The following is a 15,814-nucleotide window of genomic DNA, read 5'->3' as shown; positions in this document are numbered from 1 at the left end:
ACACAGACACACACACACACACACACATTCACACAATTATAGAACTCACCTGTTTGCCTTGCATGCGGCTGACCCGGGTTTGATTCCTCTGTTCCTCTCAGAGAGTCTGGCAAGCTACTGAGAGTGTCCTGCTCTCACGGAAGAGTCCGGCAAGCTACCATGGCATGTTTGATATACCAAAAACAGTAACAATAAGTCTCACGATGGAGACATTACTGGTGCCCACTCGAACAAATTGATAAACAATGAACAATGGAATAATAGTGACAGTGACAGTGATGATTTTCTAGTGCTCTTACCTTACTCAACTTAGATGTACCTAACTAGGTTTCATTTTTCTTTCTTCTTTAGATCTTTTATTTTTATTTTAATTGCTCCTAGATTTCTATTTGAAGTTGCTTTCATTCCCTTAAGGAATAAAACATTGGATATTTATGAGTGTAATATATGTATTTGCAGAGTAAGACTGAAATTTCTAATACATAACCACAGTTTTGTTTTTTTTTATTGCTCTGAATCTCACATTTTTCAGCATTGAAAGAATTTCCTCTGGCACTGTATCTCTAGAACTATTTTCTGTTTGTCACTGAAATGTATAGTTACCAAAACTTAATAATACATAACAGACTAAATTTATAAAGAAGTTACGAGCTTGATATTTTTATGCAGTACTTTATTTAATCTTAAGAAAAGTATTATTTTATAGTACCCATTTATAATTAGGAAAACTAAGACTTAAAGAAGCTTCCTGCTAGGAAATAGGAAAATTACAATTTAAGCTCTGAACATCTACTTCCTGAAGCTTTATCTCCTAAGCTATACATAAATCTTAGATTCCAAGAGGTTAGAAATTGACCATAATATCAAGCACACATGTTTCCTCTTTCTCAGACTTGGGTTTCTATATTAGTGAGAGAGCTTAGTTTACTTTCAAGTTAACAGTTGAAAGGAAAATGAGGTTCCTACATTCTAATTTATTTTCTTCCATTTGCACTGTATGATTTTCCATTCAGTTTAGCTGTACTTTCCCCTCCAATATCGAACAGAAGTGCTAATAGGAACATTTCTCAAAACAACTTCAGAAATTGGAAGGTTCTATGACTAGAGAGATAGAAAAGCAGGTAGGGAGCTTGCTTGCCTGAAGCAGACCCTGTTTCAATCCCCAACATCCTATATGGTCTCCAAGAGCAATTCCTCGATACAGAATCAGGAGTAAGCCCTGAGCATCACCAAGTGTGGCTCCAAAATAAAAACAAAACAAGCAAAAAGGTGTTCAAAATTTCTTTGTAGGCCAAATACCTGGCATGGTTAGTTGGCAAGTACTAGGCCCCCACAAAATAAGACTATTTTTTAGACTATTATTATTTTAGTATTTTTTTTGCTAAGATAATAATAGAGACTCTCTGCTTAGGAATTTTATACTTAAACCTCATTTGTTCTGTGATCATCTCTTTGATGCATGTTTAAGGTTTTGTTTTGTGTGTGTTTTCTTTTTAATTTTGACACTAATTTAGACTTGTGGACAATATGATATTCCTGACTCCAATTCCACCACCACACTCACATCTGTCCTTTCCAGTCTTAACATACCTATTGCTAGGCAATTATTTTTTTAATTTAACTTTTGTAGTTTGGGTCCCATTCTTAAAAGTAGTATTGGGTCTAGTAATTTGTATGTACAGATATATACATATCTATATGTATTGCTTTTTTTTTGGACCACACCTGGCAATGCACAGGGGTTACTCCCGGCTCATGCACTCAGGAATTACCCCTGGCAGTGCTCAGGGGAACATATGGGATGCTGGGAATCGAACCCAGGTCAGCTGCATGCAAGGAAAATGCCCTACCCACAGTGCTAACACTCCAGCCCCTTTTAATATATATTAATAGGGACTGAACCAGAAAACATTTCCACCAACAGTGCACAGATCTTTTCTCTCAGATCTATTCCAATTTAGGTTGTTTCTACCCTTTAGATGGTAGCCATTACAGTGACTGTGAGGGGATCTCTTAATGATGTTTTAGTTTGGATAACCCTGAGTAAAAGAGATCATGAATACTTTTTTATGTGACTATTGATTTTCTTCAGTGAAGTGTCTATTTATTTAATCTTTCCTGTGTTTATGGTATTGTTAGATTTATCATTGTTGATCTTTACAAGAATACTTGTAGCCTACTTCTTTGGTGTGTTGGTTTATGATTTCCAAACTTCTTAAAATGAATCCTTAGTAACCTCTTTTATCATATCACTTGTAAATAGAGCAATTTGACCTTCTTCCACAAATGGTCACACTGACTAATTTTTCTTGCCTGATTCCTGTATTTAGGAATTTCAGTATTATATTGAGCAATAGTGAAGGAAAAGAACATCATGGACATATGCCTTATCTCAAAGAGAAATAAATCCTTTAGTCTTTCATTGTTGAGTGTCATTGTATATATGTGTTTGTTGTAAGTGGCCATTTCTAACTCAACGTTTCCTTCTATTCATATTTTGTTGAGGATTTTTTCATGAGTGACTTAGATTTTATCAAAATATTTCTCTACATAGATTGATATAATCATATAATTTTATCTTTTATTTATGCATGTATTAATTTATTTATGTATAACTGTCTTTACCTTTCTGGTGAATCCTAATTGGTCACCATGTATAACCTTTTAATTTGCTATTTTTCATTTTGCTAAGATTTTTTGTTTAAGATTGTTTGATTCAATGTTCATTATTGAAAGTGGTCTAGCTTTCTTTTGGTAATGTTTCTATCTTCTTTGTGTATTTTTGGATGTTGGTTTTATAGAAGCTTTAGAGAAATTCCTGTTCTTTAACATTTTGGAAGACTTGAGAGGTATAACTAGTAAATATACTTAAAGATTTAATAGAACTCACCATTGAATCTCTCTAGACCAGGGCATTTGTTCTTGAAGAGATTTTTAATTAAGTTATGCAAATAGAAAAACCAAAGGTAAGAAAATAAAAGGAGACCAAAGCCATGCACTAATATATTAATGAAATAACACATAATCTCTCCATTCCATTTTATGGGATTTTGCTAAGAATTACGCTATTTAAAAATTAAAATAATCAGTAGCAGAGAAACTGTATAGCAGATAAGGCACTTGCCTTGCATGTGGCTGACCTAGGTTCTGACCCATGCACACCATATGGTTCCTTAAACCTGCCTGGGTTAAGCCCTGAGCACTGCTGGGTATGACCCCAACCCCCGAATAATTTTAAATTAAGTAAAATTAACATATCTTTATATATATAAAATAAACACTTGGATCCTGTTTTCCACATATTTTTGCATATTTCCTCACCATTCTTAATATTAATCACACAATTTTTTTAAATTATTTTATTCTTTTATTGAATCACCATGTGGAAAGTTACAAAGCTTTCAGGTTTAAGTCTCAGTTATACAATGCTCAAATACCCATCCCTTCACCAGTGCACATATTCCACCACCAAGAATCATGGTATACCTCCCCCCTTCCTCCCACCTCCCCAGCCCCCCAACCCGCATAATCACACAAAATTTTATGTGATAGCACTGCATGAATTTTGATTTTAGAAGTCAAGGATTTCTAGAAAATGAACTAGAGATTGGCCATGGAATTTCAAAAATGACAAAGAAATATGTTTATATATTTAACAGTTAAACAGGTCATTCTAACATGACTCTGTGAAAAAGAAGTCTTTAAAAAAACATATTGGATTTTTCCTATGGAGTAATATTGCAGAGATGGTTGTGCAAAATATTCATTTGCCTTAAAACAATTATACACAAAATGAATCCCTTAATTCTCTTTTTTTTTACTTCCTCTTCATCAATGCTGTGCCAAACCCAAATCCCTCTATATAGAAATGTCTCAGTAAAAATACCAGGTTTAGCAGCACGAAGCCAAGAAACCAACAGACACTGGATTTCTGTTGCACTGTCCTTGAACACCCAGAATCCCTTCATTTTCTTTAGAGACAGGATAAAATAGTATTTGTACAGAAAGAGTTAGAGATGCTCTAATAAATACAAACTTCAGTTAGCAACCCAAGTGACGCTAAAATTTGCAAAGATAAAATTATTTCATAATTATATACATTCAAGGCATTAGGTATTTATAGAGAAGTAAGACCAAATGGAAGAAATTCTGATCCTAGAGAAGAGAAGCAGCAGGGAATAAATGATCCTAAGAACTGACTTTCAGTAAGAAGCATACCACTTGGGGAAAAGGAGGGATAAGACAGCCAAGGGAATGCAACAATGGTACACAGCTATTTTATTGGGCCAGGAGGGGAAGCTGAAAGGCAGTCAAGTGTTGTGCATGAAACCTGATCAATAAGAATACTATAAACCACAGGGGCAAAAGTTGTAAAAAGCACCTCTCATAGAGGCAGACTGGTGAGTGTGAGCCCAAACTGAGGGTGGTGGGGAGGGGCATTGGTGGAGGGTAGTGCACACAAGTGAAGATATTGGTTGTGAAACATAATATACTTTAAACTAATCATGTGTATCTTTGTCATTCACTGCAACTAAATAAAATAAAAGTAAAGATGATCTAAAGCATCATTGTGTTCAATCTTTGTTGTACCTTGGTCAATTTACAGCCATGATGTCTTCCCGTGTTCTCAGCCCCCATCCCTCCAGCTGGCCCTCTAGCCTCAAGCTGTCACCCCCTTTACATGACTTTCCACTGTAGCCCCAGGAACTTCCTCAGAGCCTATAAGAGGCCTTTTCCCCATTTGAGAAACTCACCTAAACAATCTTTTTTTTTCTCACCTAAACAATCTTAAGAAGAGGAGTAGCATGCATCATTTCAGAAAAACAAAGTTGTGATCTCCATAAAAATCTACATTCATGTCAAAATACAAACTTCTGATTTGAATGTACAGGCAGACAATGGAAAACCATGAGTTGGATCCTGTGAACATAATTATTTACTAATCAAAGAGAAAGTTGAGGCCATAAACACAGGCAGGCAGCCCTTGAAAATAAATAATCAGATGCCATAAATCATAAATGATGTCTCAGCTCAGATGAATGCTGCCTTAGAGATCTATCTATAAATTCAGCCATTATTCTTTCATCCTTTTGGACTGGTCACTCCACACTGATTTGAGGATGGGTTATAATAATAATTATAATAATAATTTATATATGTACTTTCCACTATTATTTATATGTGTCATTTTATCTTTGAGTTTGTAGTTATTTTAAAGAAGTTAAAATTATATCTGATTATCAATAAAACTGAGCACCAAAGTCTTCACAAAACGTTTCCATTCCTTCTAGTTCTACAACTGCATCAGAACCTGCATACTCATAAAACCAAGACAGGCACTTCTTGCTTGAAAAACGTTCCTCTCCACTTATTAGTCTAGCAGGGGGTTGGGATCTGCAAAAATTGGAGATTTTACACTTTTTGAGAACCTGTCGTCTCTCTCTTCTTCTTCACCAGAATCTTCCACCCTCCCATGCCAGGAGGGTGGTGGCGCTGGCGCTGGGGCAAGGGCACTATCCTCAGGTGGCTCTGCAGGGCTGGTTCCTGCTGAACGCTGAGCAAGGGGGCAGAGAGGCCAGCACCCGTCCTCCTCTGGCCAGAGCTGTGGGCAGGAGCGACCTCCTGGTGGAAGGTGTGGTAGCCTCGATCATGCTGGTGTGGGGACGAGTACACTTCGAGGTGGGACTCCATTTCACAGGTGGCCCAGAGCAGGTGGGGGATGAGAGCACTCCCACCCCGAAGGGTCCCAGCCCCAGCAGCCGACCTCTACTACCCAACTGCCGCCACATACCAGGCCACTTTCCACACACTGAGGCTGAGTCTCACACATGAGTGAACATAATCCTGGACCACTCGCGGACATCCTCATAAAGGGAAATATATACATATATATGTATATGTATATATATACATATATATATATATATATGCCTCTCGGAGAGCATGGCAAGCTACCAAGAGTATCCTGCCCAAATGGAAGAGCCTGGCAAGCTCCCTGTGGCATATTCAATATGCCAAATACAGTAACAATAACAGGTCTCACTCCCCTGACCCTGAAAAGAGCCTCCAATTGTTGGGGAAAATGAGTAAGTAGAAGCTGTTAAAATCTCAGGGCTAGGACGAATGGAGATGTTACTGGCACCTGCTCGAGTAAATTGATGAATGGGATGACAGTGATACAGTGATCAATAAAACTGTTTTTGAACACTACTATATTAATACGTGATTTATAATAAATATACATTATATATACCACAGTTTCTGTATTTCTAAATTTTATTTATTGTTACTTAGGCAATAATTATAGAAATTGTAGGGCTGTCATGTACAAACTTGAGTTACTAAGGGTCTTAGTACCCTAGGATATGGAAAATAAATCCTATTTTATATATTCTTCAGAAATATCAAGGAACAACTTTTTCAAAAACACACCTCCAAGATGAAAATTTTTGCAAAGTGAACTTTATATCATAGTGCCTTACTTAATTCATTATATAAGAATAAATCCATTTTAGAGATAATTGAGATTTTTTTTGAGTCTAGGAAGATTTATCAATCTGACTCACCATAAATATTAGGTGAATGCTGTCCCCAATCATTTAAAAAACACATTGAGTGTAAAAGTCTTTGTAAAGTTGACATTGAGTGTAAACATCTTAAATAGCTTAATTTAAGAATTACAGTGTGAATTACACAAAATGTAAGCACTTTGAAGAGACAACATGAAGAAAAATTTCAGTCACACTGAAAAACTACCTAAAATATTATTTAAAAACATCTTCCTGGAAAAAGACAAAAGAAAATAAGGGGAGAAGAAAAGAATGAAATGTAATGGATTAAGATGAATTAGGCCTTCATTATATTGGTGATAGGAGAGAGTGGTATAGCCATATATCCAAAACACACTGTAGCACTGTCATTCCATCGTTCATCATTTTGCTTAAGTGGGCACCAGTAATGTCTCCATCATGAGACTTGTTGTTACTGATTCTGGTATATCAAATAAGCCACGGGTAGCTTGCTATGTTCTGCCGTGCGGGTGGGATACTTTTGGTAGCTTGCCGGGCTCTCTGAGAGGGACAGAGGAATTGAACCCGGGTCAGCCCTGTGCAAGGCAAATGCCCTACCTGCTGTGCTAGCGCTCCAGTTTTTAAATTCAAATTTTCACCTCCAACATCTTGAATGGATCTGTCATTATGTTTCTGGAGCCTCATTAAACCCAGGTGAAGTCCTTATTATTGTACAGAAAGGGCAGTTAATGGCCATTAAAAGATATTACCTGGCCAGAGACAAAGTGCAGGCCTCTGCTTGTCCTGCGGCTGACCCAGGTTCTAGTCCCAGAACCTCAGGTCCGCAAGAATTGCCAGAGGCTTGAGCCCTGAGCACCACTAGGCATGTCTCTGGAAGTCCCCTAACATCTCTGGGGTAACCTAGAGGCTATCCCCAGCACCACAGCCATCATATCCTTGGGCCCTCACATTGAACCACTGGCTTAGAGGGCCACAGCCTGCTGGGAATATCCCTGTGTCCCACCCTCATCTTCCCCTCCCCCAGGCAAATAAAGGAAAAGAAGTCAATGCTAAAACAGAGATGAAAATCCCTATGAATGTGAACGTGAACTAAGTCTCATTCTTGGCCCATTCTTGGCCAAGGCTCTCTCTCTCTCTCTCTCTTTTCTCTCTCTATCCCCTTTCCTCTCTCTCCTCTTCCCTCTCCCCTCCTCTTCTCTCTCTCTTTCTCTCTCTTCCTCCTTCTCTCTATTTCTCTGAAATCCCAGTGAACTGAAATCCCCCCCTTATAATGAATTCCCAGGAATGTGTCTGTAAATATCCAAAAGGACAAAGGGAGTTGCTGACCGAGCTGATAGAATTCCCCCAAACAGAGGGGCCCCGTCTTCCCAAACAGCTACTGGCAAAAGCATTGGCAGGGGAATGTCGGGGTCTAGGGTGACCTGGCATTCTGACACCGCCCTTGTGATGCAGTGCACAGGTACTTTTGATGTTGTGGGATTTCCTTCTTGCACCTGCTCATTCCCTGTCAAAAATTGTTCAATACCATCCACAAACACCCCTGAGTGTCTTTGGAAGGTGCTGCAGGGGCTCAAGACCAAGCCATGAACGTGAACTAAGTCTCCTCTTTCTTGGCCAAGGCTCTCTCTCTCTCTCGCTCTCTCTTTCCTCTCTCCTCCCCTCTTCTCTCTCTCCTCTTCCCCCTCTCCCAATCTCTCTCTCTCTCTCTCTCTCTCTCTCTCTCTCTCTCTCTCGCTCCCTCTCTCTCCTCTCCTTGCTTTCCTCTTCCCTCTTCCTACCCCCCTCTCTCTCTTCCTCTCTTTTCTCTCTTTATCTGAAATCCCATTGAACTGAAGTCCTTTAGCATTCATTGGCTGTGCCTTAGGCATTTTCTAGCATGAATGGTGAACAGGTTTAATATGCAGGGCTCCACTCTTGTTCCCTCAAGCCCTAATTTATCTGCTAGGAAGTGGGGAAATTCCAGAGTAACTAAAGACACAGCTTTCAAACAGTGCAACAGAACTCTGGAATTCCAATGATCTGAACTTGTGGGAAAGCTTCAACTATAACTCTGAGGCTGAACTTTCTATGTCTACCCAACATTAACCTGTTAGAGAAAGAACTGTGTAATTAGGGACATTCTCCCCAAAATGCCCAGAAATTTAACTCCCCTTTGAAGCCTCTAGACTTCGGAGGTGGATGGGGATGGAGCTGTTGGAGGCTGTGATGGTGTCATGTGCATTAATGTCACCCCGCCCCCTACCCCATTATATACTCCCTGGGATGATCACAGGACGCACTTTCTTTCATATTCTCAGTCCTTAGTTGAAGACGGGGTACACAAGGAACTACTGCTATTTATCATGTACAGGGGCAGCTACAGGCTCCGGGAGGCCAGCTGGGCATGTTCTCCATTCTGGGCTGTCCCTTGAGTCGCCCCTCGTCCCAGTGCTGCCCTCTGCATTAGTCTCCGGGTCTTCTAGCAGCACCCAGAACACTACCATGCTTTGATGGCTGCAGTTGCGGAAGTTGGCATCTCTGGCTCACCACACCCCATATCCGCTCACAGCCTTGGCATCCGCACAGACAGAGCTTTCAAGTTCTGCATCATGAAGCCTCAGACTGCTTCACATGGGCTCTGTCCAGCAGTTTGCACAGGTACTGTCCAGATTGGAAGCTTCAACCCCGGTATATCCCAAACGCAGACTCAACAAAACTACAAAAGTGAGATCTACAGTGTAACTACTGAAACTGTGTAATGTTGACCAACAGAGACGGGCTGGGGGCTGGGGGGGGCATGAGTATGGAAACACTGGTGGAGGGTTGTTGACAGTGGAAATTGGTACTGGTTTTCAAATATTTTATGCCTAAGATTCAACTATCAATAACTTTGTAAATAATAGTTCTTTAATAATAATTTTTTAAATATGAACTCTTCCTCTGGAAAAAGAGTTTAGCAGATTTGACTTACCTATTTGTAACAATTTTTACTTATCCTCATAATTCTGGAAAATTTAATTGAGTGAGAAGAATTTGTGCATTTTTTCAATTCACCATGTTCTTTTTGATATTGAATTCTAATTGTGGATCAAATTTAACTCAATTTACATGTAAGGATTTGAAGATGTATATTGGCTGGAGTGATAGCAGAGTGGAGGGCATTTGCCTTGCACACAGCCGACCTACATTTGAATCCTCAGCCCCTCTAAGAGAGCCTGGAAAGCTACTGAGAGTATCCGGCCCACACAGCAGAGAATGGCAAGCTACCTGTGGCGTATTCAATATGCCAAAAACAGCAACAACAAGTCTCAAATGGAGACATTACTGGTGCCTGCATGAGCAAATTGATGAACAATGGGATGACAGTGACAGTGATACAGAAGATGTTTATTAGGATACCTAAGTAATAGAGGAGTTAAAAAAAAATAACCAGGTCTCCTATATATGTTATTTAATGAATTTTCGTCTTCCTTCGAATAATCATTCAAAAATACTTTTAAGCCTTGAGGACCTGAAGTGTGTATACTTAAATGTTGAAATTGTAAACCTCAGTGTTCTACTTTGTACAAAGTTTTGCCATCGAGGCATTCCAAAATTTTCTTATGGCATTCTTGAATTCCTTATTTCTGAAGGTATAAATTACAGGATTCAGCAGAGGAGTTAGCACAGTGTAGAATATGCCCAGCATTTTGTCAAAGCTGAAGACAATTGGAGGCCGTGCATATTCAAATATACATGGACCAAAGAATAAAACCACCACAACAATGTGGGATCCACAGGTGGAGAGCGCTTTCCTCTTTCCTTCAGTGCTGTGTCCTCTTAGTGAGAACAGGATGATGCCATAGGACACAAGCAACATGGAGAAGATCAGGATGCAAAAGAGTCCACTGTTGGCTGCCACCATCATGCCAAATTCATAAGTGTCAGCACAGGAAAGCTCCATTAATGGGTACAAGTCACACATGAAATGATTGATGATGTTGGGGCCACACAGAGGTAGTTGGGAAGCAAAGGCATTTTGTATACTGGAATGCAGAAAGCCCCCTGCCCAGGCTACCCCAATCAGAATGTTACAGAGCCTTGAGTTCATGATTGTAGTATAATGCAGAGGCTTGCAGATGGCCACATACCTGTCAAAGGCCATGGCTGTGAGGATAATCACCTCTGCCACAGCAAGAAAATGAAAACAAAAGATCTGTATCATACAGCCTGCGAATGAGATGGTTTTCTTCTCAGAGACAAAGTCAACAATAATCTTAGGGGCAATGACAGAGGAGACACACACATCCAGGGAGGACAGGGAGGCCAGGAAGAAGTACATTGGGGAGCCCAGGAGTTGCGGGCTATTAAGAATGGTCGCCACAATTAGCAGGTTGCCACTGATCGTTGCAAGGTAGACGAATAGAAATAAAACAAATAATACTTTCTGAACATCAGGGTCTTGTGAAATCCCCAGGAGAACAAATTCACTTACAAAACTTTGGTTTTGCATGATTCCCCAGGAAAATCTCAGAGCTACCACAGTGGGTATATTGATCTGCAAATATAAGCATGCAAAGCTCATATCAGACAGTTTTATTACCACAGGGTTCATAAGATGACTCATCTATGTGAAGATTATCTTTGCTATTTTTGCAATAAACGTGATGCAAGATGAGATTGTTTTATACGTCATAGTGTATATTATCAAGTAAAAACGTAAAGAGAACTTATTATTAAACAGCAAAATTTAGCTATGATTTCTGAGTAGGTGCAAAGCCAGAAGTGAAAGGTTTGCAAGATAACTCTAATTGTATTGCAAGATCTGATCATTTAAATCATTTGGTAGAATCTTCTACAAAGGGATATCTGCTCATTTCTGGTTTGGTTCTTACATGGTTGTGAATGAAAATGTTCATTTTTATTTCTCCTCTACGTCATATTTTTCACACAAGAATGAAAAACCATATCTCTGTGTTTCTTTTGAATTTTAATGTTCTACTATATAGATTTTTTTTCTAAAAGGTTTAAATGATATCTGTGTGGTTTTTTATGTGTAGTATCACATTATTTGTGAATAGTGAGAGTTTAACATCTTTACCCATTTGAATGTTTCTAATTTCTCTGTATTACCGTATTGCTCTGGCTAAGACTTCTTCAATACAATGCCTAACAATAGTGTTAAGGGTAGACAATTTCCTGATGCATAGTCTCATAGGAAAGCATTGAAGTTTTTCTCCACTAAGTCTAATGTTCCCTGTGGATTTGTCAAATATAATCTTTACAATCTTGAATTAAGTTCCTTCAAACTTCATTTTGTTGAGCTTTTATCAAAAATTAGTTTCAAATTGTATCCTAAGACATTCTCTGCAAGACTGGGGGAAGGAGAGAGACATTGGTTTCATGGTTGGGTGTTACTGACACTGTGATGCTAGTCTAGTGAAGAATTTGCGAGTATCAGAAAATGACAGAAAATTTTAAACTACATTACCACAATAAAAGAAGTTAGAGAATCTACCTGCTGGCTCTCAGTATAGAAGGATAATTATTTATTTTTATGTCAATCATAATCTTAGAGTAAGAATAGGGATAACTTTCTCATCAAGACAATAACTTACCTACAAGTAAAATGAGGGAAAACAAAGGTTCAGTGGTGCTTAAAAATCATGTCTATCAGTAGAGTGTCTGAATTGTTATGACATTAGAGATGAATTATCCATTTACCATAAAAATGACTCTATACAAAAAACAAAACTCTAGACATATACACATCACATCATAAATATGCAGGTTTGGGTATCAATTTTTTCCTAGTATCTATCCATTCTATTATCAGAGCAGGTTGGGTTCCTGGACAATGCCTACACAAATGAACGCCACTGGCAACAATAAGCTTCCATCAGACAAGATTCTAAATAAATTCTGTCTGGGCATTGTATTAATCAAGAATATTAAATAGCACTGTAACACAGTCGCACTGTTGTCCTGTTGTTCATCAATCTGCTCGAGCGGGCACCAGTAATGTTTCCATTGTGAGATTACTTTTACTGTTTGTGGCATATAGAATATGCCAAGTTAGCTTGCCATGCTGTACAATGTGGGCGGGATACTGTCAGTAGCTTGCCAGTTTCTCCAAGACAGACAGAGGAATTCAACCCGGGTTGGCCGTATGCAAGTCAAATGCCCTACCTGCTGTGCTATTGCTCCAACCCAATAATATTAAATAGTAAAGAATATCAATGTATGGGTCATTGGTGATGAGATATCTTACTATTAGAACAGTTGGCATAAGTGTATTTATTCTCCTTCAATAAATGAGAATCAGATTCAGCACAACTAGTTTCTAAGCAGTCATGTGTCATTGGAAAAACCACTTAACCACTCTTCTTGGAGTAATTAAGTGGTAAGACTATACGGTAACTATATGAACTCCCTAAGCTACAAGAGTCAAGTAATATAATTACAGACACTCTCACTGTGTATAAATCAAGAGATATTATAAAATATTAATTCAAGCATTATATTTAAGCAGTGTTCACATGCAGAAGGTAGCTAGAAATATCAATACTTTCAGGAATAATATGCACTGAATTATATTATTAACCCATAATTTCAATTTCTCAACATGTAAAAGTTCAGAGAAAGTAAACCTGAAAGAAATTGAGTATAATCTTATTTCTATCCAGTATTGTGTAAAAACACACAAAAAAGAGAGGGTCCAGCAGGGCTCTATCTCTCCCGCTGCTCCTGTTTGGTAGTCTCACGCAGCTTCCCCACCCTGGGGGAGGTTGATGGCGATGATGAGGCAGGTGAAGGAAGGAAGAAGGCCAAACTGGTTGCTCGATCAGTTTATTTTGTTCTCTCTCCTAGAAGACCACTATGGTCTTTCCTTTCCAGACAGCCACCTTTTGGGGGTGCCCCAGATATCATTCAGGGTTCCTTGTGACTAAGCTCACTAAGCTCTGAACATCTTTGTAGCTTATTACCTTGGAATTGGCTGACCCTGTACCAACGTGATCTAAAATTTCTTTGTCTATTTTGGCAGAAAAATCATTTTAAGACCTTATTCCTTCTACAAATAGTAAGTTAACTTTTGAGTGTATACAATATTAGGACTTCTGTTAAAAAAAGTGCTAGGTTAACTTTAAGAGAGTTTTAAGAGTGGAGAGGAGGGTAGTTTCAAGGGCTGGAGTGCAAGCCCATTGTATGGTTCTCTGAGCTCTTATGGGAGTGACTCCCAAGCAGAAAATCAGAAAAAGTTCTGGGGCTGGAGTGATAGCACAGCGGATAGAGTGTTTGCCTTGCACGCGGCCGAGCAAGGTTCGAATCCCAGCATCCCATATGGTCCCCTGAGCACCGCCAGGAGTAATTCCTGAGTGCAGAGGCAGGAGTAACCCCTGTGCATTGCCAGGTGTGGCCCAAAAAGAAAAAAAAATCAGAAAAAGTTCCAGTTGTGGCCAAAAATGCAAAATGTCAGCTTTACTGTAATGATATCTAAAGCAGTAACTTTTAGGTGAATTTATATTGGCCTATATTAGTAATATATCATATTCAATCAGCCTTTAAAAGCATAGACAAAACATCCATTTCTAATTTTCTTTCCTGTGAATTGCCAGCAATCCATTGTAAATGAGATCCAGAATGATTATTTCCCACAATGAGTTATTAATTCCTTATCTGTCTTCCTAGACTGACAACATGGGTATTATAGTTTCCTCTGATATCAGATTCATTTCCTACTAACAATACAGCTCTGCTGGTATATTGAATATTTCAACTTTTAAAATCAGTGGAATATTATATTGAATGTTGGTGGAGTTTATATATTACTATAATTTTATTTATAAAAATATATAGCGTGTAGGATGTTTGCCTTGCATGTGACCGACCCGGGTTTGATTCCTTCGTCCCTCTCGGAGAGCCCAGCAAGCTACCGAGAGTATCCCGCCCACATGGCAGAGACTGGCAGGCTACTATAGCGTATTCCATATGCCAAAAACAGAAACAACAAGTCTCACAATGAGATGTTACTGGTGACTGCTTTGAGCAAATCGATGAACAATAGGACAATAGTGTTACAGTGCTACTATAATTTATATTTATATTACTTATAATTTATTATAATTATAATATAATATTAAATGTTAAATATTATTTTAAAATAAATAATTTTAAATTTTAAATATTATAAAATTTATATTATTTATATTTTATATTACTATAATATATCACTGTCACTGTCAACCCATTGCTCATCGATTGACTCGGGAGGGCACCAGTAACATATCCATTTTAAGACTTTTTGTTACTGCTTTTGGCATGTCAAATACGCCACGGGTAGCTTGGCAGGCTCTGCCGTGCAGGCGAGATACTGTCTGTAGCTTGCCAGCTTCTCCGGGAGAGGCAGATAATCGAACTCAGGTCGGCTGCATGCAAGGTAAATGCACTACCTGCTATGCTATGCTCCAGCCCACTATAATATATAGTACTATAATTTAACTATAATATAAATAATTTAGTATTTATATATTACTCGTCCAATATTAATGAAATATATCTACACCATTATCATTTTGATGAATTTCTTGCTTTTATTTGTTTTCTTGATGATTAGATTCATTTAAAGAAGGAGATAAAACTACAACTATGAACATGAAAACATTTCAGATTTTCTGCATTTTACTACATCTAACTAATGTGAGGAAAAAACATAAGGCTACTTGCAATATTAAGTGCACTGATATAATTAAGTGGGATTTTAAAATTGAATGATTCTGCCCAAGACTTGTATCAATTCTTTAAAACTAGATAGGACTTTTCATAAAATACTAAGTGATGTATTTTACATCAATGCTCAAAATTATGAAAGACAGCTGAATTACAATGCCCCTACATTATTATTATTTATACAGCCTATAAATCTAAAGCATCAGGATGAGAGACTTTGTGATGCCTCATAAATGAAACTCTTAGAAAACATAAATTAATTGCTAATGTAATGCTCAATTTATTCTTAAAACAAACAGGCATATGTTTCATTTCTTATAGTACTCCAATCATGATCCCAAGTTCTTTTACCAAGTACCTGAGTGTTTATTATATCAGAAGTGCTGTTCTATATACATGGATATATGAAAATACAATCTAATTTAAAAAGTGAAATCCAAGGCAAGAAGAGTGTGTTACTAGCTCAAGTCTATGCAGTTAAAGGGTTCTCTTAACCTCAGAAGCATGGACTGCATCATCCAAAGTTTTAAATGCAATACAATAATTTGAAATTATTCTTGAAAAAACAAAAAATACAAATTATAGATCTCACCAGTTGC

At 38.1% G+C, this 15,814-nt stretch overlaps 1 protein-coding gene and 1 non-coding gene across 2 annotated transcripts; both read right to left on the bottom strand.

The window, feature by feature from the left end:
• Positions 1-3,866: 3,866 nt before the first annotated feature.
• On the bottom strand, positions 3,867-3,972 carry LOC129406332 (small nucleolar RNA SNORA8). Its single transcript, XR_008630939.1, has one exon. It is a non-coding gene; the product is annotated as a small nucleolar RNA SNORA8 (small nucleolar RNA).
• Positions 3,973-10,065: 6,093 nt separating this feature from the next.
• Positions 10,066-11,001, bottom strand: LOC129405979 (olfactory receptor 4C15-like). The gene has a single exon (XM_055143704.1). It carries the CDS (start codon positions 10,999-11,001, stop codon positions 10,066-10,068), a length of 936 nt encoding a protein of 311 aa, XP_054999679.1.
• Between the last annotated feature and the right edge of the window lie 4,813 nt (positions 11,002-15,814).

This window comes from Sorex araneus, chromosome 6, assembly GCF_027595985.1.
Source record: "Sorex araneus isolate mSorAra2 chromosome 6, mSorAra2.pri, whole genome shotgun sequence".
Lineage (NCBI taxonomy): Eukaryota > Metazoa > Chordata > Mammalia > Eulipotyphla > Soricidae > Sorex > Sorex araneus.
The sequence above is the reverse complement of the archived record's forward strand: the minus strand, read 5'-3'. Positions and strand labels throughout refer to the sequence as shown.